Source organism: Corvus kubaryi, unplaced genomic scaffold, assembly GCF_017639235.1.
Source record: "Corvus kubaryi isolate FWS band 111438036 unplaced genomic scaffold, C.kubaryi_AGA036_p1.0 split1-37374, whole genome shotgun sequence".
NCBI lineage: Eukaryota > Metazoa > Chordata > Aves > Passeriformes > Corvidae > Corvus > Corvus kubaryi.
In genome coordinates this window covers 77,598-101,873 of record NW_024582079.1, presented here as the reverse complement: position 1 = coordinate 101,873, position 24,276 = coordinate 77,598, and the positions used below count along the sequence as shown (strand labels likewise).

Here is a 24,276-nt window from a genome sequence, read left to right as displayed (position 1 = left end):
GTAATAATCTGTCTAATTTTAACATGAATTCTTGAAATAATGCTGCATAAGAGGAGTAGGGATGAAAATAAGCATTTTATAGAGGACTTCAACTCATCTGTATATACCAGATATAAAATTTCAAGGCATTGACTGGGGGTGTAAAAGCCTAAATATGTCTCTTCCTCAATATCACATCCACTGCCCGTGCTCAAACCTAGAAATGGGGGTGGAGGTAGCTGCAGGGGGCTGGAATCTGCTGTGCTGTGGGAATGTGCTTTCTTGCATTTCAGGGGGAAAAATATGATCATCACAAGCCAAGTATTTTAATTTTTAAATTAATTTTAAAATCAATTTTACAATTAATTTTGACTATCCACATAATTGGCTTTATTTTCTGTTATGTCCCTAAATTTCTTCCTCTTCTGTTGACATTGCTGTTGAAGGGTGAGCCTGGTGTCCAAGGGAAAAAGGTAAATGGTGATTTTTTTTTTTTTATTTTTTTTATTTTTAATTATTATTTTTAATGGTTTTTGCTTTGCTTTGCTCTGTGCTTGGCTAGGACAACCATTGCCAGAGACTGGTGTAGAAGCTGTGGTCGTGGCTGTCCACAGCAACTCTTCCCTTGTGTTCCCTCGGTTTCATGTCCATGTGGTCCTGGAGCTGGGCATGGCTGTGCCTGCAGCCTGGCTTTCATTTCCACGAGCCAGCCAGAAGCTGCAGCCACATCTGCCCAATAGACAAAGAATAAAACAGCAAATGCCAAGCAAAGCAGTAGGTCCTGAGCCTTTTTCTCCAGTAATTCAATGAACCAAGATGTGCCTGGAGGATGTTCTCCGACCAAGGGCCCTGGGATGGCCATCACCATGCAGCACTGCAGCCCCATGGGAGAAGTCCCCTTGAAGGCCAGGAATGCTGCTGGGTGTGGCATTGAGGACTGCGAGAGATTCACATGTCCAAGCTCCCCATGTTTTCTCCCGGTGGTGCCATTGAGAAGTGGATAAATCACTGCCTTTAAGTGAAGTCAAACCACTGACAGGGCCCAGCCTTTCCCTCTTACTGATTTGCCCCAAACCAGGTTTGGCCATGGGTGTTTTTCAGGCCAGAATTTGGCTTAAAAATTTTATAACTGGCTGGTAAAACTGACCTCTTCAGCACCCATTAAGTGGTTTTACTCCAGGAGAACAACAAAGCACAAGCAAAACCAGAAAACCTCTCCTGGCAGAGGGTGTTGGTGACTTGTGATGAAGTCCATGAGGATGGCTGGCAGCTTACAGGAGGTCTTTGGGACCCAAAAGGCCTAAAGGAATTTAGTATTTCTGTTGAAAGTAGGACAAGACCTTTGCCAGGGCCTGATGTAACCAAATTCTGGAAGATGCCCATCCACCCTCGCAGGAGCAGGAGAGGCAGAGGCAGGGATGGGTGGGAGCAGGGGGCTACACTGGAACCTGTTGGGCTCCTTGCTGCAGCTCTCCCCTGGTCTTCTGCAAACCTGAGTGGGTTTCAGGTCTGTGCAACACTCAGTGAGGTGAAATGATGTGTTGGAACCTGATAAGTGTGTACAAGCTCTGTGTATTTCACTTTTTATATTTCATTTCATCAGGGTGATGATGGGATCCCTGGGGAACCAGGACTTGTGGGCCCTAAGGTACGTTCCACTCCGTGTCCATCTATTGCATGTGTTGAGCAGCATCTTTTGCTGCCTGGTTTTTGGCTCCATATCACAGTCAGGGCAGGTTGAGAAACATTTCTCCTCTGATGAGGAAAAAGATCAACAAACTGTGAGGGTGGTGAGGCACAGGTTGCCCAGAGAAGCTGTGGCTGTCCCATCCCTGGAAGTGTCCAATGCCAGGTTGGATGGGGTTTGGAGCAACCTGATCCAGTGGAAGTTGTTCCTGCCCATGGCAGGGGGTTGGTACTGGATGATCTTCAAGACCCCTTCCAACACAAAACATTGTGATTTTATGATTCTATGTTGTGGTTTTAGGGCCAGTTTCATGGCTGAACACACCACCCATAGCCAAGCTGCTGAATCTGAAAGCTTCATTTTTATCTCAAAAACTCCCCGTTTGCACCTTGGCAAGGTGATGTGTTTTACAGCTAAAAGCAGAGCTTTGCTCCTTTGTGTATGTAAAATGAAGATAAATCAAGAAAATGATAACTTGAAGAAATCTGTTCTCCATCCTCCCTGTATATCATTTGTCTAAATGGCTTTGTTTTCAGGGAGAAAAAGGAAGCGTGGGTCCCAAGGGAGAGAATGGCACAGATGGCTTCCCAGGACTAAAGGTAAAGAAAAGCTGGATCTCTGGGCACAGCACTGCTGAGGCAGAGGCTTCTAGCTGAGTGTTTTGGGCCTTTGCCTTCTAAAAGGCTCATAAAGTGCCAAAACTGACACAAAATGAGGGATATTAAGAGTATTTTACCTTTTCCTGGTGATTTGATGAAAGCTGGCTTCAAGCAGAGATCAGTATAAGAGTTTGTAAGTCATCTACTTGCACATTTTCCATTGAATTGCCTTTTCCTCAGAAAAGGTAGAACTCTGATCACATTTTGATCCCATGTTTTTGATGGTTGTGGCATTGCTTCAGAGCCCCAAGCACCTGAGAGCTGTCCTGTCCTCCTGACCTCCAAAACTGCTGAGAGATGCAATTAACCTGGGTTTGTTAAGTGGTGGCGAGGAGACCCGGACACCCTCAACTGCTTTATATTTAATAGGATCTGGATGCACTAATATTTTCTATATCAAAGAGCTGTGTTCCCTTATTGGGCAAGAAAATGTGTGTAAGGAATAAAATGGGTTCTGGTGAACCTTAGTAATTTTTTTCTAGAACCAGAGTAGCAGTGCTGGTTGAATTTAGGGTTTTTTTCTATACGTCTTTACCATTTTTTACTTTTTGGAGCACTTTAATTTGGTCAGCAAGGGGAATAACATGGGTATGACAAGTGGGACATCTTTTGAATCCTGAACCGAATTTCAGGTCATTGCTGTAAGAGTACTATGACTTTTTAAACCTTGCCAACTTTCCAAAAAAAAAAAAAAAAAAAAAATGAAAAGGAGGGGAGGGGGGAATATAAAAAAGAGGAAGAATGAAAGGATCAACTTGGCACAGAACTTTTCCTTGAACTCACCCTTGAAATTGGTTTAAGCATCTCAGCTGAAGCTTTCCACATGCAAAACTCAGCCTAAAGCAAAGGGAGCCATGTGGAACCAGCACAAGGAGCTGGAGCTCAGCCCCGAGCTGGCCACTCTGCTCCCCCTGCAATGAGACCTTCTCTTACTTCTCTTGCTGTTATACCAACATTGTTTTTTGCAAAACATATTTGCTCTCAGGTCAAATCTATTTTCTGCAAGGAGAAGCAGTCCCTTGTTGGTGTCATACTGTTTCTTAATGTAAAGCATATCCTTATGGGTGGGTACAGTATTTTTAGAATAAATATTTTATATTTTCCTTGGTCTCTTTGGAAAAAAAATGTGATTTTTGATTTTCAGGGTGAACCTGGTGAGAAGGGAGGAATTGGCTCCATTGGACCCCGGGTATGGATGTTCATGATTTCAGTTTGCAGTTGTGTATTTGTCTCAACCATAGCTGTTCCCCACCACATCTTGCTCCTTAGTATGTGAATGAATAGCTTCAGGACCAGTTCAGTGTGAGAAAATAGAGATGGTACATATTTAAACAAATGATTGCACAGGTACTGAATGCTGACATGGGAAATCAGTCAAGTCCAATTTTCTTATCCACATGACCATCCTGTGACCCTCTTTTTTTTCAAGAGGGAAGCTGGGAATAGGGGTAATCAAGTGAGGATTTTTATGCACTTCTCCATTTCACAAATTGATGGCCTTTTGAGGTTTGACAGTTCCAGCTGTCAGACTAAGGACTGGTTAAACCCAGGGTGTTTGTAAGGTGATAATCCCCAAACGCTGCGTGTCAGGTCTTTGCTTTCATACCAGCCTCCTTTCAGTGCTGTAACATTAAATAGGATTCATCCCTGGCTGCAGGGTCCCCCCGGGCTGAAAGGGGAACAAGGAGACACCGTCGTGATCGACTACGACGGCCGAATCCTGGACGCACTCAAGGTAAGCCCTGCACCAAGGCTGAGTCCTGCAGTTCATGGGAAAGGACTGAAACCTGCCAAGCTCTGCCACAGTGACATTGTGACATGTCCATCCTTGTCCTCTGTCTCAGGCTCCTGAGATTTCTGTTTTGGCACAGAGCTGGTTTGGAGGGAGAAAGAGCTGATTGCATCTGGGGGCTGAGGATATTTAGGGTGTAGCAGCAAAGACAGTGTTGGAACTTGAGGCTGTGAGCTCAGGCTCATGGGATCCAGCTGTGGGATGTGAGTTAACATTCTGCAGGTAAAAGCAACCTGATACACCTGTGACATGAACACCTGATGCAAAGGGTGTGAGCAGCCACATTACAGCTTAAATGCTGCCAGCAGCAGGGTGTGATTCCCGTGGTATGGTGTGGAGCTGTTCTTGTCACTGCACATCCTCTGCAAGCAGCAGTCGGGATGTGGAATGGCACCCAAGCCTTAACATGCCCAACTGAACAGTGCCCTGACCTTATCATTAGGATGAAATAAGCTGAATAGAATAAATACTTAATTACAGACATATTTGAGAACCATCCTAATTGTTTTATAACAGGCTGCAGGGATACACAAAGTGCTGGTAATTTCCGTTTGCCAGATGTCCGCGTTGCACGCAGCTTTCAGAGTAGAGTTTGTGGAGTGCAGTGGTTGGAGAGGCTCCATCAAACATCTGGAGGCTTCATCTGCTGGACCCAGACCCTGTCCGATGTTCTGCATGCAGAGACTGCTGAGGGGCACCTCACTGAACCTCACTAACTTTGCTGTTTTCCTGCTTATTCACTGTTTGCAGTGTTTGTGCACTGACCTGTCTCGTGGGCAAGGCTCTGGAAAGGCTTCCAGTGTGACTAAATGTAACAGCATTTGAGTGTGTAGCCATGGAGAAAGGTGCTTGAGGATATGATACTGGTTTGGTTTTCATCTGATTTTCATCAAATTTTGCTGCTTGAAATAATTTGCAAGTTGGAAAATATTTGTTCATCTCAAGGTGGTTTGTGGTCTTTGCATCCAGCAGTGCCCAGGAAAAATTACTTAAGTGTGCAAGGTTTTCCTGTTGTTAGTGCACACAACCTCCTTTGTTTCCCCTCTTTAGTTGCACCTCCCTGGCTGGCTGACACTGCTTTCAGCAGGATGCTGCTTCCCAGGCTGGTTGGTTGGAGTGGGCAGGATGAAAAAAGAGACCACCAGATCTGGGGTCACACCTCCAGCTAAAGGCATTTTGCCTCTGAATCCATGTCTTTGCAGCTGTACACCTGACCCGCTGCCATTGTGTTCTGTTCTGCATGAACAACCCCGTGGCAGAGGGACCTTGGGTCACTCTGTGTCAGTTGAGCTCATCTCAGTGTTTGAATTCATCTCCACTGAACTCACCCAAGTGTCTCTTGCAGATTCTGACTGACAGCTGCTCCCAGCTCATCCCCACAGCACGAGGACAGCGTGCCATGTTCATGCAAGTCATGATCAAGCCTGTTTTGTTTACTGTGTTTCAGGGTCCACCAGGTCCCCAAGGGCCACCAGGCCCCCAAGGTGCTCCAGGTCCCAAGGTGAGCCTGATCTCTGCCAAGCAACACAGTCATTAGTAGCTCTCCATGAAGAGTCTCCCAATCCAAAATAAGGCAGTTGAAGTGGCCTGCAGAGGAGTTTGAGGCTATGTGTGTGATATTTTGCCCTTTCTCTGGCTGAAAAAAAGGTGTCTTTCACACAAAAGCCAAAATGTTGTTGACCTGTCTCTGGCCTTCAGCCTCTTCCAGAGGATGCTGTCCCAGAAACGAATCCAGTCCCAGTCCCGCACCTGACAGACAAAATCCCAGCCCCTCTGAGACTGCCTCATTGTCTGTGGCAGGAGGCAGAAGTGGGAGAAGCAGTCATGAGAGGGGCTAGCAGTCCCATGGCTGTGCTGAGCCACCCTCATTCCCACCCTCCCTGTGTGCTGCTTACTGCTCCAGCACCATATCCCAGGACCTGCTGTCCTCCTGCTTCACAAGCAATAGTCTGTAACCTGCAGCCAGCTGTAGTTTCTTAAAAAGAAGAATGTAATTTGCAGAAAAGTAGCTCTTGAAAGAACGGGATGGGGCAGGATTTCAGTGCATTTTGAGGTCTCTCTGTCAATATTCAGATCAGCTGGTGATGCTAGTGTGTCACTGACACCTCCTTGGTCCTGAGCCTGGCAGAGGCAAACCCGTAACCACAACAATTGTGTGTGAATAACCCATTTTCTTGCAAAATGCTCTCCCGAAATGAGTTCTTAATTTAATTTACCATGGGCTCCTCTTTCTTTGTGTCCCTTCAGGGAGAGCTGGGCTTGCCAGGTCCACCTGGAATGGATGGTGAAAAGGTGAGCGGGGCACGGCTGGATTGAGCGAGACCTTGCCAGGAGCCAAATGAAAAGGAAGCTTCCTGTGTGTCTGTGAAAAGCAAATCCAGGCTGCCAGAAGCGAGCTCTGCTGTGTAGTGTCAGCTGTGTCTCTCTGAATTGATGGCCCTTTGCCTGCAGCCCCTGCTCTGCTCTGGGCGTGCCAATGCTGCTTGTGGCTGCGTCTGCCAAGATAAAGGGGCTCCTTTTACAAGCAGTTCATCAGATGCTGTCTCAAATTTTTTTTGTCAACCTTCCCAACCCCAAATGGCTGCAATCCCTCCTGCAGCCCAGCCAAATTCTGCTGCACCCTCAAAATTGGCATCTGTGAGGTTGAACGTTAAAACATGTTCTGGTGAGCTCACGCTGCGATGCAGAGGGAAGCGGCAGAAAGGCAGAAGTGGCTGTTGTGGGGGGTTATTTTCCGAGTTTTCTCCTAAACATGTTGTTTTCTCTCAACTTCCAGGGTCCCAAAGGAGCAAAGGGTGACCAGGGCAGCACAGGGATCATGGGGCAGAAAGGAGAGACAGGAGAAATGGGCTCAGCAGGTCCCCCGGTACGTCCCTTTGTCTGTCCCTGTCCCTCTGCTCTTGGTTCTTTAATGCACTGATTTCTGCAAATGCTCAGAATGGGGCTGGGTTGGCTGATTTAAGCAATGACCTCTCCACACCACCTTACTGTGGAGCTGGTGGAGGTGGGAGCTTTGAATTTCCATTTCTAATCAGCTTATTCAGAATGTATCAAGGAGGAGAAAATATTTCTTCAAAGTCCCCTGGAGATGAACATGAGCTTTGCTTGAGCCAAGGCTGGTGTTCAGAGGGAGACAAACCTATTTTTCTCTCATTTTTGCTTTCCTGGAAGATGCAGCACATCAGTGTTACACTTTTATCTTTCAGGGAGCAGAAGGGCCAAAAGGAGACAAAGGAGAAAAAGGAGACACCGGGTCACCGTGTCTGCAGAATAATCATGTAAGATCTTGGCAACATAAAGTCTCTTTCATGATGCAGGATCAGGCAAAGTTGGGGGTGCAGGATGGACCCACCAGTCCCATATCCATCAGCAAAACCCAACTGTTTTCTACAAGAACTTTCGGAAGTGTCTAAATGGGGTTTATTCATTAGGGAAGAGCAGCTTGCATACTTGGCACTACAAAGTTACTTTAGATTTTGTATTGGTGGTTGAGATATTGGATGCTGATGTTATAATTAATTGGGCATTAAATCATGATTCTGGGCTTCGTGAGGTTTCCTCTCCTGAACCATCTTCTCTCTTGCCTAGCCCTGTTAATGTGCTGTTTAATTCCCTTCTGCAGATCATACCTGAGCCTGGACCCCCTGGCTTACCTGGCCCTATGGTAGGACTCTGGAAGTGATTCCTGAAGATTTGTTATTGTATGTGATTAGATAAGGACAAGGGTGGTTTGTTCTGTTTAATCATTGAGGGCTGTTTCGAATCTGGGAAAAACATCAGGGAAGTGCTACAGTCTGACCTGGCTTTGGAGAAATGAGAGCACCTGATTTAGGAGAGTACATCAGAGTTCGTGGCTCATTTTGCAAAAACCAAGTTGTTCCTTGGGATGGAGAAAAGATAAAATCTTGTGGAATGGGAAAATCTGTTCCCAACCATGACAGTGTCTTTATTCCCCTAAATTCACCCAAGTCATTAAGTTTTCTGCCATCAGCTGCACTGGAAGAGGGTGCAGGTGGTGATGAACACACAGAGCACTTTTGATGGAGATATTGAAGGGGTTTGGTGCCCACAATGCTCCAAAAGAAGTTGTCAAGGACATTGGGAAGGCTGGGATACCTCTGTGGGGTCCAAGGTTCACCTTGAGAGACCATGCTTCAAAAGCAGGTGGCATTTCAGGTGGCATTCACAGCCTGGGAGGTATCCCAGCCCTGCCCAGGTGTGGAGGGCTCTGGTGGCATAATGCCACCCCCCAGAGCTTCCTGTCACTTCTTCAGCAAAGCTTTTGGGGGCTCTCACTCCAAAGCTTGTGTTGTCCTGTTACACAGAGTGCTCCTTTTCAGTTCCCCTGCCCCTTGATTTGACATTGGAGAACAAAATAAATTGCTACCTGTTTTGAAAAGAAATACTTGACCATTGTCAGCCTGTAATTTGAGCAAGAAATGGTTTTGGGAAGGAAAGTTTCGGGTATGTTTTTAAATTCTGGGTTTTTTCAAATGCACCACTGTCTTTCCCACAGGGTCCTCCAGGAATCCAGGGGCCTAAAGTAAGTCAATAAATGAAATGTCACCCAGTTTCCCAGCTGCCAGTGCATTATTTACAGGCCCACAAAGGCCTGTCAGCTCTGGAGACTGAGTGTTTTGTCACTGTTGTCACAACGCATCCCTTGGTTACAATGTTCAGCAGTTGGCATTTTGGAAAACAAGCCATTTTTCCTTCCAAACTTTTATAATCCAAACCCCTCCTCCAGCACAGAGTCCTGAGGGCTGGCAAGAGTCAGGGTTTCCAAACCAAAAGGCTTAAAGCCTGTATTTTCAGCTATTTTCTTATATGATGTGGTCAAGAGCAAAACATCAACAGCAGTGTGGGTGTAAGCACCCCAGAAAAGGGGTAGGAGGTGGTGGGTGCGTGGGGTGGCTGCCCTGGGCAGAGCTGCCAGGTATCCTTGGCTGATCCATTTCATTTCTGCAGGGTTTGGATGGTGCAAAGGGAGAAAAAGGTGACAGTGGTGAGAAGGGGGACCACGGTGACACTGGACCTGCTGTGAGTTGTCTTCCCAAATCTCAGTTCTGGCTGTTGACAGAAACCTGTCTCAGAGGAAACAATCCCAATGCCTTGTTTCTTTTTAATTTAAGGGTCTCCCAGGTGTTCCCGGGCTCATTGGTTTACCTGGTACCAAAGGAGAGAAGGTAATCACAGGTGTGGGAGAGGAGCAGGGACATTGGGGTGTAATCCTAAAACAGGGGCTGTAAAATCCTGCTGTGGGGAGTCCAGCCAGAACTGCAGAGCTGGACCAGCACTATCCTGGTGGGTTGCAAAGGAGCAGCCTCCAACCCCAGGGGCTCATGGATGAGCCCATGCTCTCACTACCATGTTAAACCAACTGGATCAAAGTTTGTCTGTGACACCAAACTCAACACAGCCCATCGTAATTTTTATTTTTACATCTGCAGGGAAAGCCAGGGGAGCCAGGATTGGATGTGAGTATGGAAACCATTAATTACTCATGTAGAAACACAAATAACACACACGTAACTTGAGATTGTTTGGAAAATATGTAGCTAACACTGTATAGACTGCTCCCCCTTAAACACAATGCCCATGGAATGATGGCTGTAGGAAAGGGCTGAATTCAGGCCAGTTGCTGGGCTCCTTCCACTGCACAGCAGAACTGCTCACCTAAAGGTGCTGCCAGGGCTTGCTTCCCTTTCCAACTGAGAATATTTGTATTGATTCAGTGAAATGAAAATTTCTAATAGCTGTAATGTTACTGGGGTGTGGTGAAGCACTCCAGTTTTCCCAAGAAACTGCTGACATACCAAGTCAACAGGAAGAAAATGTTGTTCTTCACCATGGCAGGATGGGCTGATGGCTGGAGTTGGCTCCTGTTGAACTGAGATGTCTGGACATTCACACACTAAACTTACAAAACTTTTTTTTTTTTTTTTTCATTTTTCCCACCTAAAAATTGTGGAGACAGGGTTTCCCAGGCCTCAGAGGAGAGAAAGGAGAGAGAAGTGAAAGAGGCGAGAAGGTAAGTGGGTTATGGCTGTATTGATGCTTGTGGGGCAGGACAGGCTGCTCTTTTTGGCAGGCAGTGCTGCTTGCCCTGGGGGCCAGTGGTGAAAGGCCGCCTGTGAAGCCCAAGGACTCGCACATTCCCAGTGTAGGGCAGGACAGGCAGTTAATTCCTACCCACTTGGAAAGGTTTTGGCAAGCCTGCTCTCACCCCAGCACAACCGTTGTGGGGAAATGGAGCAACCTGACAGCTCCAGGTTGCAAAGAATCACTGGTCTTGGTTTACAGACCTTGGAAATGGATCCAAGTCAAAGGCTTTGTTACAGGGACCCTTAAACAAAGGGATACCCAGCAGGAGCCAGGAGCCCAGCTGAGCACAGGGCAGCAGCTGAAAGCTGCCGCTCCCACTTGCTGTCAGATACTAACCTGGGTTCCAGCAGAAACTAGTCATTTAGTCGATCTGTTATAAAATTATCTATTACAATACTTCCACCCAGCTTTAACCAAAGATTTTCACAGTGATTTCACTACTCAACTGAGGTCACACTAGTGCAAGTGTCCCTACTCTGGGGGAGGACTGGGACTCTGCAAGTGCTGTGAGACACGAAGCAAAGGTGTTTCTTTCCCTTGCTCCTGATATCTTCCTGTTGTGCTGACAGGGTGAACGAGGAGTACCGGGGAGAAAAGGGGCCAAAGGACAGAAGGGGGAACCCGGCCCTCCCGGACTGGATCAGCCTTGTCCCGTGGTACGTCTTCCGTTTCACTCATCCTAAGCACGGCTTGCCGAGGCTGAAAAGGAGCCACAGCTTTGCAGCCAGGGAAAAGGAGGGAGGATTTGGGAGTTCTCTCTTTTGCAGTAAATCAGAGCAGATGGTTATTGTTTTCTCACTTTTCATACTGGTTTATCTGCACTGCTGGAAGTTCACTGCTCGCTATAAGGGCTCCTCACTGGCCAGATGGGAGCAAGCCACAGCAGTAAAAATAAAGGATCTTTGTGTAAAGACCTTCTTATTGTAGTCAGGAACAATGGACCTCAGTAGAGCTCTTCAGGAGATAGAGCAAAGCTGCCGGCCTGGCTTCTGAGTGTGTTTGAAATCAGGGAGTAGCTGGGTGCAATGGATGGGAGGCAATTTGAAAAGAAGGGCAGCTACGTCCCTTCATCTCTGCAAACCAAGCAAGGGATGAGCCTGGGGAAGCATGTTGGAGTTGATGGCATTACAGTTCTGCCAAAGATAAGTGATGGATGAGCTGGAGATCCCCAGGCTCCCAAGAAGTGCCTCTGGGAGAAGAGACCTCCCCTGGTTTCTCTGCCGGTGGCTCAGAGTTGTCCCTTCCCAGACACACCCCGGGCCACCGCCCTGCAGGGTGTACCCCCGTGGGCTTTCCAGGAAACCTCCTGGGTGTTTGAGCATGGGGAAGCAGGATCTCCCAAGTCCACTTCCAGAGCCTCTCACTCATTAGATACAGCCCAGGAAAAAAAAAAAAATCTAGAGTGGTTTATAAGAAGTTGTTTGACCTGGTAAAATTTACCTCCTTTTCACTATTGTTTTTCATATAATGACTAAAACTAGAGAGATCCTTTCCCTGCAGTGCTTTTAAGCTGCAGGATGAGAAGTAGCAAATACTGAATTGAAACTACTTAAATGTAGCTGTTTAGCACTTAGTTCAGAGGCACCTAATTAAGAGTGCCAGCTGCTTGCTCCAGGACAATTCAAAACCCATTTCTTCTCTGAGCATGTGACTTTTCCTCACTCTCTGAGCACAGCTATGGCAGCCAAGGCTGTTGTGTAGCTCCACTACACCAGCAATAAGCTCCTTTAGTCAATATGCTTTATTTTGCCTGAAGATTGAATGTAAACTACAATTAATTTTTTCCTCTCATGACATGTTAGGTGATTTACCCTTTATCTCTTTCACTGTGCTTTTACAAATGTGAATCTCTGGTTTGTGTACAGAAGATCTTTCCCAGATGACAGACTCTGCACGTCTTGTGAATTCCCTACCATAAAACCACTCTGCTGACTTGCTGTGTCATCAGAAATGGAGCTGTGAAGCTCTAGACCCATCCTCCTCCTCCTCTGCTGAAACATGGGTGTCTGTCTGTATAACTCCTGTGTCCTTTATCATTCTCAACAAGCAGTCATTTTTCCCAACAGGGAGATCATAGCATTGCAGGCAGCAAAAGGGATCCAGGTTTGCCAGGCCTGGATGGGGTGAGCCTGCCCTGCCCTTTGGTACAGTATCTGCTCTGTCTTTCTTGCATGGCTTGTGTGTGTTCCTGCTGTGGCCAAGCTCTGTCCCAAGGAGCAAAGCCCCCCAGGGAGAGGAAGGACACAAGGCAGCAGAGCTGGAATGAGATGTTTCACTCTGGCATTTGGGGAAGGTTGCCAATGTGTTGTGCCGCCTTCTTCCCAGTTAAAATGACTTTAGATAAGGAGTGTAAATCATGGGAGAACATGCAGGGGATGCCAGTCCCTTTATGGGAACAGATGCTCAAAATCAGTTATGGATTCTCTCAGTACCTACAGCCCAATTTGGTTCCCCTTGTGCCTGTGCTGCTGCAGCCCTTTGAGTCCCATTCCCAGCTGGGATTTGAAAAGCTTTCCTCTAATGAACAGCTAGGCTAGTCCTGCAGAGCAGGGCCACTGGCACTCTGGGCATCAGAAGGGTTTTGCTGTGTCAGCACAGAGCTCTGCCCAGAGCTCAGGTTGGGTCCAGTGGTTATGCAGGAAGGTTTGTGCTCTGCTCCCCAAAAGGGCTCTGCATGGCTAGCTAAGAGAGGTCATTGTTTTATTTTCATTTTTCTAACCATAGAAAATGCTGCGTATTAGATGATTTGCAGTTGTCCTCAGAGAAACAAAAGGGCAGTAAGCTGCTTCTCTTTCAAAAAGTTAAATTACTTTCAGATGTGTCCAAGGAACCAATTCCTAACAGCAGGCCTGCTCTAGCTCTTCATATTTACTCCCCAGATTTGTTCTATTTCCCAAGCATCTCCCATCTTAACTATACAGAAAACACAGGACCCATTTCTGTTGAAGGCATTGGAAACTGCAGTAGGGGATTTTTCCAATTAACTACAACATGACCAGTTAGTAAAGCACTGGTGGATTTTCCTGGTTAGTTGCAGGTTGGCTGGAGTGTTGACTTTGTTCTGCAGTCCAGGGTGCAGTGGAGGCTTGCTGGGCTTTCAATCCAGGAGCATCAGCACGAGCCTCACACACAGCCATGAAGAGTCATTTTGGAGTCACTCAAGTGAAACATGGTAGAAAGGTGTGGCAGTTTTACGATGGCCAAAATAAGTATTCTGAGTGCACAAGGAGAAAAAGCCCAGGGCAGAAATCAACCCCCTGACCATCAGTGTTAGGGTGCACTTTAACAGCAGGTCAGGATGTTTTCGGTCAAACAACCACTCTGCACCTTGTACCCTGTACCCATCACCCCCAGAAAACTCTGGCAAATGTACAGGTTTTACCTTTTTTTTTTTAATAGTTACAGACCAAAATATTGACTGTGTCTGCAGAAAAAAAAAAAGTGTGTTTTCTAACTAAGGTTACAGGAAAGCATGACTTGTTACACTGTGAGTAGCTGGAGAGGGTTACCTTACTTCACTGCATCTGTTTTATTGGGCATGGGCTATTTTACATATAAAATCAATACAGAATACAAAAAATGTGATGACTAACATTTACAGTAAAAAATGTAAAATTGCGTTTTGACCTGTATTTGCACTAGCAGTTCTCTCTGCTGCATACACATCTTCCCACCCCTAGCGAGTCTGGAGGTGGCTCTGAGGGAAGGGTCAGTGCTTGTGTGCTCTCTGTGGCTCTACATGCAGAAATTCATGTAATCGGAGATCCAAGAGCTTTAAAAAATCCAGCGTCAGGAAAGGCAGCTGAAGTCAGCTATTTCTTCTAAAGTGTCTTGAGAGAGCTGGTCATACATAGCTCGTTCCTCTTCTAATGGGATCCTTCCTTTCCAGTGTTCTCCTGGTCAGTGAGAGCTCTTCTGGCTTTCTGATTTTTGTATGTTTCTTGTATCTCCAGTGGAACAAGACAAATATTTTCACTCCCTTTGCATAGTCCACAACTCATCCTATTCTCAGTTCAGCAACTCAAGATTTCTTAAAGAAACTAAGTACTGCAGGATCAAATTTAACACAATTAGGATACCATCTAGGAAAAAAACACCTACATCACCTCCCCTGAACAGAAAAGCACATTTTAACAAAAAATACATTCCCACATCATGCTTTCCATATATATGTCTGATGGCAAAAACCACTCCCTTATAAAGCAGATTATGAAGTTAGCGAACTGTGATTTCAAATCTTTGTATGTATATATGTTTTCTTTGTTTAAAGGAAAAAAGTGGAGATTTCTGATTTTTTTTTTTAACCCTGAGGTGTATTCAATTTTGTGTTGTGTGTTACACATGGATTATGTTGCCTGCATATTCATTTTTGTGCATATACAGTAAATGGGTTTTGCATGGTAATTAACAATGCTGCTAAACCTTTCATTGTTGTGACGAGCGAGCTTCAGGTTTTTGGGTCTGACATTTAAGTCCCTGTCAGGAAAACTGAATCTGTAAATTCAATTTTGCAGGGACCAGACGGACTGCCAGTAGCAGGATGTTGGCATAAGGTACTGTAATGTTAATAAATGTATATCCTTGAACAGGTCCTGAGTAATTTTGCTCCCTGCATGGTGATTGTTTGCACTGCTGCACCTGCTTGAAGCACCAGGTCACAGGCCTGGCAGACAGGACATTATGCCTTTGGAGAGCAGGATTCCAGCAGCTTCAGGTCTTGTTCCCCCCAACTCTAGACTGCTGCTGGGAACACCAAAAACTTGCTAAGCATGAAAAGTCATTATTAACACTGTCAGTAGAATGCCTTTTCATAGGCTTGCTTGGGCTTTTATTATGGCCAAGGAAGCTTAGGAACCACCCAAGGAAAGGCTGCGCCACATGCTCATGTGACTTACTCAACCCATACCCTCCAGCTGAGAAGGTAGCAGTGGGCTGTCTCATTGTTGCAGAGTTCCAAACATTTCTTTTCTAGCAAAGACTCTTCTGCCATTGTAATCATAACTCACAGCCACTGCACTGCTTCAGTGCTCGAATCAGCACCCTGGGTGCAGGTGGTCAGGTAATTTGTAGCATCTCATGCACCCAGAGCAGCCAGGGGTTGGAAGAGCTACTGGCAGCCTGGGAGAATGAGGAGATGTGCCCTCCTGTAGTAAGATGAGGATTTGATCCAGGTTTGTAGGACAATGCTCATTTTCCAACAAGAGTATGACACTGAAGCTGAGTGGAATTACTAACCCAGCTGTAAACATGTGGTATGTGGACACAGTTGGAGTTAACAGCATGTCACTAACTGGTTACAAACCCTCAGTTAGAATGTGAGCACACCCTTAGTATATCAAAGGTTTTAATTCTGAGTAATTTGTTAGGATGTACCATTAATATTAAAAGAAACCCGAGTGCCAATCCTTCTAGTATTAACAATAAGGTTAGTACGTGTAATGAATGGAGCATTTTTCTGATTAAAATGTTTGTGTGTTCTTTTTCAGTGATCTCTAAGCATGAAGCACAATATGTAAATAATGTGATATATTTTGATCTTTTTGATTTTTGTATAAAAAAAGAAAAAAAAAACTTTTGACAGTAATATATTGACCTTTTTTTATACTGGATTCTGACATTTATGGACTTGGAAAATAATGTAAAGTTCCCAAACCCATAAAATGTGCATGGTAACACAACAGGATTTGATAAAGGTGCCGATGACAGTAGCCGGGGATGAACAGTGTTCACTGCTCATGCTGCAGTGTGAACTAACAGTACTGAGCCAGCCTCGTGTGCCTTATTGCATGAAGGAGGGCAAAATCCCTGTCCTAATTTGGCTCTCAACTCCATATTTGCATTGCACATGCACATTAAAAGGGTGAAAAAACCTGGCTGAAAACAAAGAAAAGAAGGATGCAGCCCTAAAAAATGAAAGAAGCTGCTGTCTACTGTCTGGTCAAACAGGAGAAGGATTTGCAACCTGCAGAGGAAACAAAGCCAAGCTCCATCCATTGCTATCTGCTGTGGGCGTGATGGAAACAGCAACTCTGGGGCTAGACAGAACAACCTTGACTGCCTGTGGTTATTTCTTCTACAATCAACAGAAACTTTTATCCTCAAGAGGAAGCACCTCTGGGTCCTGTTCTGCGGTCTGTGCCTGAAGATGTGCAATCACTTTGTTACTGTGGGACACAAATTCCCCAGGAAGCCTCTGCTACAGAATTTCAAAACAGAAAAACCAGGCAATACTTTCAGTGCAGGGAGTTGCAGGACAGGCAAGGCTCTGCTTAAGTCCCTTCTTAAACAACACAGCACACAATGTTGCTCTTGGAGTTCCCAGAAATTGGGAGTTTGGAGTATTTAATTGTCTTGGTTTATGGGGTTCATTTGCTTTTTATTTCTTCTTGGTTTATATAGTTTTAACTGTAAACTAACTCTGCACTCTCCTCTTGTTGTCTTATTTCTCTTCACCTTTTCAGTCTCTTTTGTTAAATTATCTCAGGCATATCCCATGCAGAGCAGGGTAATGAATAAAATCAGTATTATTTTGATATCTGCATATGCCACTGTGGGATCAACTAAAAATTGCAAACTGTTCCACAGTTCACATTTTTTAAGATGTTGAAAAAATAGCAATTGTGCAGCAGAGAGCCATAAAAGATATTTCAGAGGAAGAAGATGGCTTACAGCTGAGTCTGTTCAGCTTACAATGAAGATCAAGAGGCAACCAGATTCCTTTACAGGGAGGAGGTACTTTGTATTAACAAGTTTTTAAACTGAACAGAGAAAGATATGCAAACATTCACCCCATGGGTAGAAGCTGAAGCCACACAAACTCAACAAGTAAGCTGTGGATTTTTATTGGTAAAACTGGTTAGTCCTAAGCAGACCAGTGATATAATTGCCATCACCTTAATGCCTTTTTGATTTAACAGATCATGTCTGGAGGAAATACTTAGCTCAATACAATTTGCTGGGTTCTGTGTAGGAGTCTTAGGTGAAATTAAGAGCCCGACCATAATATCAAACATGGTATTATGGCTCTTTCTGGCCTTGATCTTAGAAAATACAGAAGGGAGGCATTTTTGGTGCACTGAGTAGATCCAAAACCTCTGTTAAGATTCTTGTTTCATTGCCACTCTTACTGCAGCTACTGCCAGAGAGGGCTTGAGAGAGGGACGTGACCATCCAGGTGCAACCTGCCCTGTACAAGATGACCTAGTGCTGAAAGTCTTGCTCAGATATTCTGAAGAACAGTTGGAATGTGCTTTGTGCTCCACACAGGTAGGGTGATGTCTGGTGTCTTGAGTTCTCATCTCTGACCAGGCTCTGGGTGTCCTTGAGCTTATCCCCAGAGTCAGGGGAGCCTGTGCTCTGCACTGGTCAATGCTGAAATGACCACCAAGCTCGGGAGAGGTGACACAGCTTATGGCTGTAGGCAGTGAATTTTTTACCTGTTGGCTGCTTAGGGGCTACACCTACACATCACTGGCTTTGTGGCTGTACTTGGCATCTCTACCAGTTACTCACTGTTTCCTTGGTCACCATATAGATTAAATCCATGTAAATTCAGATCAACTAACAAATCAAGAAACAACAATTATGTAACTCAAAACAGCAATGAAAATGCATTTTATTTACTTCCATTTCATGTTCTCAGCTATCAGTTTTGGTGTAGGGGTTTTTAAAGGCATAAGGAGCAGCTAACAAGCTTCCACTGGCCTTTAGTGCTTTTGAAAAACCCCTTTAATATCCCAAATTAAAGCTAAAAAATTTTCTGTGAAAGTTTGAAGGCAAATCTCTCATTGATGTCACCAGGAAGATCTGTAATTGCTCCCTTAATGTACAGTTGTTCTTCCCATCTCCCCCAGTCATCTCCAAACTAAAAGCAGTTCACTATTCCAAACCACGCTGTGGGCTTCTACACTCAAATTCCTGCACATGTCGTGTTCATGGAACTTCTTTCAGTATCAATGAGAGTTCAGTCCCCAGAATGACTGCAGAAAGCACAAGAATCTGGAAGTGTCCACAAACAATCTACAATGCAGATAGAAAAGTCTTGTTTTACATACGCTGGCAAAAACTAAACAGCTTTCTATCTAGCTCCTACTTGAAGAAGTTTGGTATCACTGAAGCTACAAGACAAGCTAACCTCCAAAGCTTATGAAATTATATTAAAATTTATATTTTCTCTGAGGAAATACCCCGAAGTCCTATTATCTTCAGGTAAACAAGTCAGTATTCCGTCTTCAACTTGTGGAATATCCAGTGCTTGTAGGCATCAACTGTGACCACTGCCAGGCCTGCAAAACATTGATACAGAATACCAGAATAGTGCTTTACCCTCTCACCCCTCTGCAAGGCCGCCGTCCCCCTCCCAGCACAGAGGCTCTGCTGCCACAGCACCCAAGACATTTGTTAGTAATGGAGGAAGGCTGGAATTACCACCCTAGCACAGGAGTGCAGCTGTATCCACCCCCATCAGTGCTACAACAGCTCAGCTACCAAACCTGTTTGTGATCCTCTTTGGAAATTCTTAGGCAAAGGTCCTTGGCTGGTTCTGCATGTACAAAGATCACCTATGCACCTGCAGTCAGTCAGGAATATTCAGGACATTGGACTCACTGCTCATGTGCAGTGGCTTCTCTGAACTCCTGCTGCTGCCACTCCCATCAGGAATGCTGGCAGGTAGGGATCCTGCTGCATACTGTTGCCACTTTGGCTATGAGGAACTAACCAGTAGGTCTCCAAGGCCTGTGGGTGGTAAATCTACTCTACCAACCTCTCGTCATCAAAGGAGCAGAGACCTATGGAGAGCAGAGCTCCCGGGAGCAGAGCAGGGAATGGATCCCCCACAGCAGGGCTGTCACTGGCACCTGAAGTTCTTCCTGGGCCTCAGCTGAGATTGGTGCATTTGGCCTTTATATTCTGAACAGTGTACCTGGTTCCCTGCCCATGGCACAGAGTTGGACCTAGACAATCTTTAAAGACCATTCCAAGCCCAGCCATTCTGCGATTATCAATCGTATTATTCATGATTGACTTTATCAGAGAAACTGTTGGGTTTTGTACTGATTACACAGAGTCTAAGAGGAAATCTGTTTAGACTTCCATGTGCCTTACATGCAAACATATTTAGAAGAGTAGTTGTTAAATACAGAGCAGTTATGATCTTACTGCAATGAGTTAAAAAGATGTGCTTTGCTCTGCAAATTCATGCCAGATCAGTTGATTATTTTCTCCTTCCATATGAAAATGTTCATCTGGGTCTTTCTGAATACTTTGACTTTGCGAATAGCTCACAAAGACAAATTTTACTTTTAGGTAGTACTGGCAGTCCTGCTCAAAACTCAGTCACGATCTCAGGCTTTCACAAAGCTTAGGGTTTTTTCACCCAGGAAACTTCTCTTTTGTTTTCCCCTCTGGTTTGAAAGAATCTGAGACTGCTTTACAGCAATTCCAAAATGCAGCTGTATGTTACCACTGTATGTCAGCAGCAATTAAGATGATTGACAGGGACACTGCTAATACTTATGAAATGTGGGTCAGTCTGGGACTGAGGCACTGTTTTTTCTTGATCACTAGAATATTTGGTGTATCTTAATGGATTCATCAATAGACATTCTGGGTAACACATTGAAGTTAGTGATACTGGGGGAACCTGAAACTCAGACAAATGTATTTTTGTTTTTTAGTTGACAAAACAAAATTCCTGCCTCTAATTTAACTGCCTGTGAAAGCCTGGTGGTTTCCATGAGGTTAAGCTAACCATGTCTGCTGCTGCCCAGGAGCAGAGGACACACAGCTTTCTTTAAGGCTTGTTCCATTTAAAACTGTAGCTAATGACCATCTTTCCAATCACTACCATCATTCTCTCTCTAACACACTGTAGCCCAATCAGTTTTGGAAGCAAAGCTCCCAAACTGAATCGTAAGGGCACAAGAACTCACTTGAGACCCCTAAAAGGTTTTTCAGCCACAAAGCTCTGCAGGCAGGGCTGCCGTGCCATGAGACAAAGCAAGTGCATTCTGTGACTGAGGCTGGAGCTGCTACTGGCTGTGGTTGTGTCAGTGCTGGTGCTCCAGGAGTGGTGATGCTGCACCCAACTGTGAGTATGGACAGCACTCCCTAAAGCTCCTGGGGAGGATGGATTTAGGGAAGAAGGTAAAAAGACCCCATGTGTGTAACTCCACAGTGCTGGCAGCTTAAGAGGAACCTTGCCAGAGCATGAACCCGATGATTTGGCCTGTTCTGATGGGGACAAATGAGATTAATTAAGAGTTTTGCAGCTCCATCATGCCTTGGCCAGTGAGCTCAGGAATATTTCTGTGGATTATGAAACAGGTGCAGATCTGACCCAAAACTGAAACAGTTTCCAAGTGTCAGCTCATCAATATTTTAGTTTAAAAAAATCATTATCAGGATATTGCCACATGCTTTGTTTTATTCCCACGGGGAGTCATCTCTCCTGTATGCACTGCTTCTGACAACTCCTGTATATATAATGGTGATGAATTTATTTCTGTATGGATTTCTCTCCTGTGTATTTAAAAATAAGAATGTTTCTTTTAATGATAAGCAACTTTCTGATGTGTTTTCTTTTTAGGAAACTAATAGATAAAATATTTAGATGAGCTTTTGTCTTCTGTAATTTCATAGATTCAGCATTTGAAATCCTCAAGCAAACCAGCAGAACATATGGGAGGTTTCAGCAGTTTAAGACATCCAATGCAATGATGCAAAGTAATCCATGGAAAATGACACCTGTGGTTTTAAGATTGTTATAGTATCTACTACCCAGGGTAAAGTTTTATACATAGGGTTTTGCACTCAGCCAAATATAGCAGGCTCTTGGGCAAGAATGCAAGAACTCACACGTTGTAATGCACAATTGATTAAAATAAGTTAAAAAAATTAGTTAAACAATTAAGATGGCAAAAAGTTTCCAGCTTTATCATAATGGTAAGTAACTCCTCTGGCCTGTCAATGTAATATGTGCATTACAAAGGTGTTCCCTGGTCAGTGAATGCTGGTTCAATGCTGCCCTCTAGAGGAGACTTTTTTTTAAATGGAAGCAATTTTTATGCAAATTTTATGCTGTGACAGTATCCCTAATTTACAGCAGACATGACTTTTGTGTAACTCTGTGATTTGAACAGATATTTGTAAAACCAGGAGTGCATGGATAGAAACTTCTCTTTTTTTTTTTTCCAACTCTGGTATTTCTTTCTTGGGTAATACCATTGTATTCTCAAGTTTTTTTCGGTCCCACTGTTGCCCAGATAATTTACATTGCTACACAACTAAAATCTACCTATAGTAGGCTTCCTGACACATTTCTATTTTTTAAATTTTAAGCATGGAAGCTCTGAATTATTTTCTTTGTATGCAACAGATTTATCTTTAAGATATGCAAAATATTAATAATAACAAATGATAAAAATATAAAAACTTAAATGTCCCCAAACCACTCATCCTGGACAAATAGTTGCAGGTATGTGGCTGAATTCAGATCAGTGAGTTTGGATCCAATGTGCTGTAACATAGGAAGGAGTGTCCTCAGCAATGTCCAGGGGTAGAAAGAACCTCAGTATTGCTTTGTTTAGTTCAAACTTCCTGGTTTTTACCTGTTCAGGACAGGCTGACATGCTGTGCAGCACAGCTAGCCTTGCAGGGGGTTTAACCAGAAGATTTTCAAATGAGAAATGAAATATATGGATAATTTCAAGAGGCCTGTGACACTAGCTTGCCAAGACAATCACTGTGGCACACACTGAACCTGGCAACTTCACAGGACAGCATATATTATGTAAGCGTATTTCTTGACTCTTTCGCAATAGTGTTTTAATTTTTTTTTAACAAAAAGGAGGGGGCAGAGAGAAACGTCTGGTCACTCTAGTGAGTCCAGTCTCAGTGTCATTTACTGGAATCACCTGCCTTTTAACTGTGTCCCTAGCACTGCACTGGACCTGGCCATAATTAGTTCAGCTCGAAGTACTCCACAGCTCCACTTGGGAGAATCTATTGCAGACTGAAGCAAACCAGTGAGTAAAAAATCCATTTCCTAAACTTTATTTTCCCAGGTGATCATTTATATTTGTAAGCTAAAAATTACTTTTAGTATTTTCACACCCCCAGGTGAATTACTGCAACTTTGCCCTGTGCTTGTGTCCCGTTAGATGGCACAATACAAGGGATGTGTGACTGTTGTGTAACCTGCAGCTAAAGTAAGTGCTGAAAATCTGTCACTTAGAAATGAATGGAGGAAGGACTTAATAGATGTTATTATTGTATACTATTGTAGAGAGCCTGGGGGAAACCACAGGAAGTCTGGGAAACGCAAGTTTTCCATGCACAAGAAGTTGAATTATTGACAAGAGAGTGGAGTAAGAAATACATTAATAGTATTTGTGGTTTTCCTATGTCTTAGAACAGTCAGCTCACTTCTGTGTCAGCTCACTTGTGTGGTCCCTATTAATACCATAGGTATTAATGAACAGAAACTTAAAATGGACGTGATCCCAAGTATCTGTAAATGACACCGATACCATCTGCTGCTTTTTATTATACTGTTAAACACTGAATTGAAAAGTTCATTTTACATGAATTTATTAAGTGTAGGTGAGTGCTTATCAGACTTGCATTTCTGCAATTACATAAAAAAATTAGGATCTGGTTTTGCAAAGCAAAAGCACCCATGATATCCACTGAATTTGTGAATTTAGCAGGAAAGGTCATTAAGTTGCCATCAGTGCAAATGAGAGCTGGAGCCTGTTGTGTTTGCTGGTTTGTTTCATAGAATGCAGTTTAAGAAACAATTTCGTAACAGCTTTTTGTGTTTCAATTTGGGTTTCTCAAAAAATAATCAAAAATACGGAATATGAAGAATGGTCAGCACAAATATCACAGTCAAAACTGAAAGCCCCCCTGCTTTGTTGCATTACATGACTTTGGACATAGAAATGTTACAAAACTGGTGCATATATTAGCATTTGAGAAAACTGTACCTGCTGGTATTTCAAATCTGACAATCTTACTTATTTGTATACAGTTTATAAAAATACATGCAACATGTGCCTTATCTGTCCATATTTGTTTTGAAATTATACTGATAGAGCTTAATCCTCTACCACATTATGCAAGTGTCCCTTATTTATGTGAGCGGTTGCATCACTCCAGGGAGGCTGTTCAAAGGAGAAAGGGCTGTTTGTGTGTTTGCAGTTTGCCAAAAATGAGTTTTGAATGTATTTACATGGTATTTTATACAAAGCTGGCTAAATTGCTGTAAAATGTATCACCTTTGAAAAGAAAGATAGATATTGAAATTACAGAAAATGTACTTCACATTTCTATTTGCAAACTTTTTGTGATTTTTGATCATGTATGTGCCAGGAAAAGTATTCTATTTACTCTTCTCTGGGGAACAATTACTTTAAAAATGAAGGCATTAATAACAGTATTTCTTATCCATTGTTTTAACATGTTAAAATGGTATTAATTAGTACTGCATCATGTATTTTTAGTTTAAAGCTGTAACGGACAATATTGAGACCTAAAAAAATATGGTTTTCTTTCGCTTTTTTTAATAAAAGCAAAGACTAGATTTTAAAAAATGGTCTCTCTGTACAGATTACTTATACAATTGTGTGAATATGTATAATGAACTCTGCATTTGTAACCAAGAGCAAACTTTCTAAATTGTAAATGTTCAGGTTGTTATTATAAATAGCTAGTAAATATCTTAACCAGACAAGAGTTCAAATAAAGATTAACAGCCATTATTAACTTTTTCTCCACTGTCTTTTGTTACTTAAAACCTGACCTTTATGAAACACTGGAGTTAGACTAAGTTCAACCTAACTTCGAGTACATAGCAATTTGGTTTTGCATTTTCCATATTGCACAAAATTTAAACTGCTCCTGTGTTTATCAAGTAATTGCAACTAGAGATAATTATTGGTGGCTATATCTAGTCAGCAAAATCTGCCAAGTGTAGTTTTAAAATTATCTGTTCTGTTGTTCTACAGTTTTAAGAGCCGTTTGTCAGTTTAAACCAAAAGAATGTGAACATG

At 43.6% G+C, this 24,276-nt stretch overlaps 3 protein-coding genes across 4 annotated transcripts in view; 2 read left to right on the top strand and 1 right to left on the bottom strand.

The window, feature by feature from the left end:
- The window catches only part of LOC121657812 (collagen alpha-1(XXIII) chain-like), a gene marked incomplete at its 5' end in the record, with an annotated part of 188,572 nt that extends 164,583 nt beyond the window's left edge, over positions 1–23,989 (top strand). The window contains 17 exons of the mRNA XM_042013933.1: positions 426–452; positions 1,583–1,627; positions 2,203–2,265; positions 3,470–3,514; positions 3,983–4,060; positions 5,565–5,618; positions 6,365–6,409; positions 6,894–6,983; positions 7,324–7,395; positions 7,740–7,781; positions 8,634–8,660; positions 9,086–9,157; positions 9,250–9,303; positions 9,568–9,594; positions 10,095–10,148; positions 10,792–10,878; positions 12,289–23,989. Of these exons, the coding sequence (XP_041869867.1) occupies positions 426–452; positions 1,583–1,627; positions 2,203–2,265; positions 3,470–3,514; positions 3,983–4,060; positions 5,565–5,618; positions 6,365–6,409; positions 6,894–6,983; positions 7,324–7,395; positions 7,740–7,781; positions 8,634–8,660; positions 9,086–9,157; positions 9,250–9,303; positions 9,568–9,594; positions 10,095–10,148; positions 10,792–10,878; positions 12,289–12,759 (1,353 nt within the window). The remainder of the gene's footprint in view (positions 1–425; positions 453–1,582; positions 1,628–2,202; positions 2,266–3,469; positions 3,515–3,982; positions 4,061–5,564; positions 5,619–6,364; positions 6,410–6,893; positions 6,984–7,323; positions 7,396–7,739; positions 7,782–8,633; positions 8,661–9,085; positions 9,158–9,249; positions 9,304–9,567; positions 9,595–10,094; positions 10,149–10,791; positions 10,879–12,288) is intronic.
- Positions 17,810–24,276, bottom strand: part of LOC121657782 (heterogeneous nuclear ribonucleoprotein A/B-like) — a 24,863-nt gene continuing 18,396 nt past the window's right edge. For both annotated transcript variants that reach the window (XM_042013870.1, XM_042013874.1), the window contains one exon: positions 17,810–18,507. The gene's annotated coding sequence lies outside the window, so the exon portion shown is untranslated. The remainder of the gene's footprint in view (positions 18,508–24,276) is intronic.
- LOC121657780 (5-phosphohydroxy-L-lysine phospho-lyase-like) overlaps positions 22,345–24,276 on the top strand; it is an 11,182-nt gene continuing 9,250 nt past the window's right edge. Inside the window, exon 1 of the mRNA XM_042013868.1 lies at positions 22,345–22,431. The gene's annotated coding sequence lies outside the window, so the exon portion shown is untranslated. The remainder of the gene's footprint in view (positions 22,432–24,276) is intronic.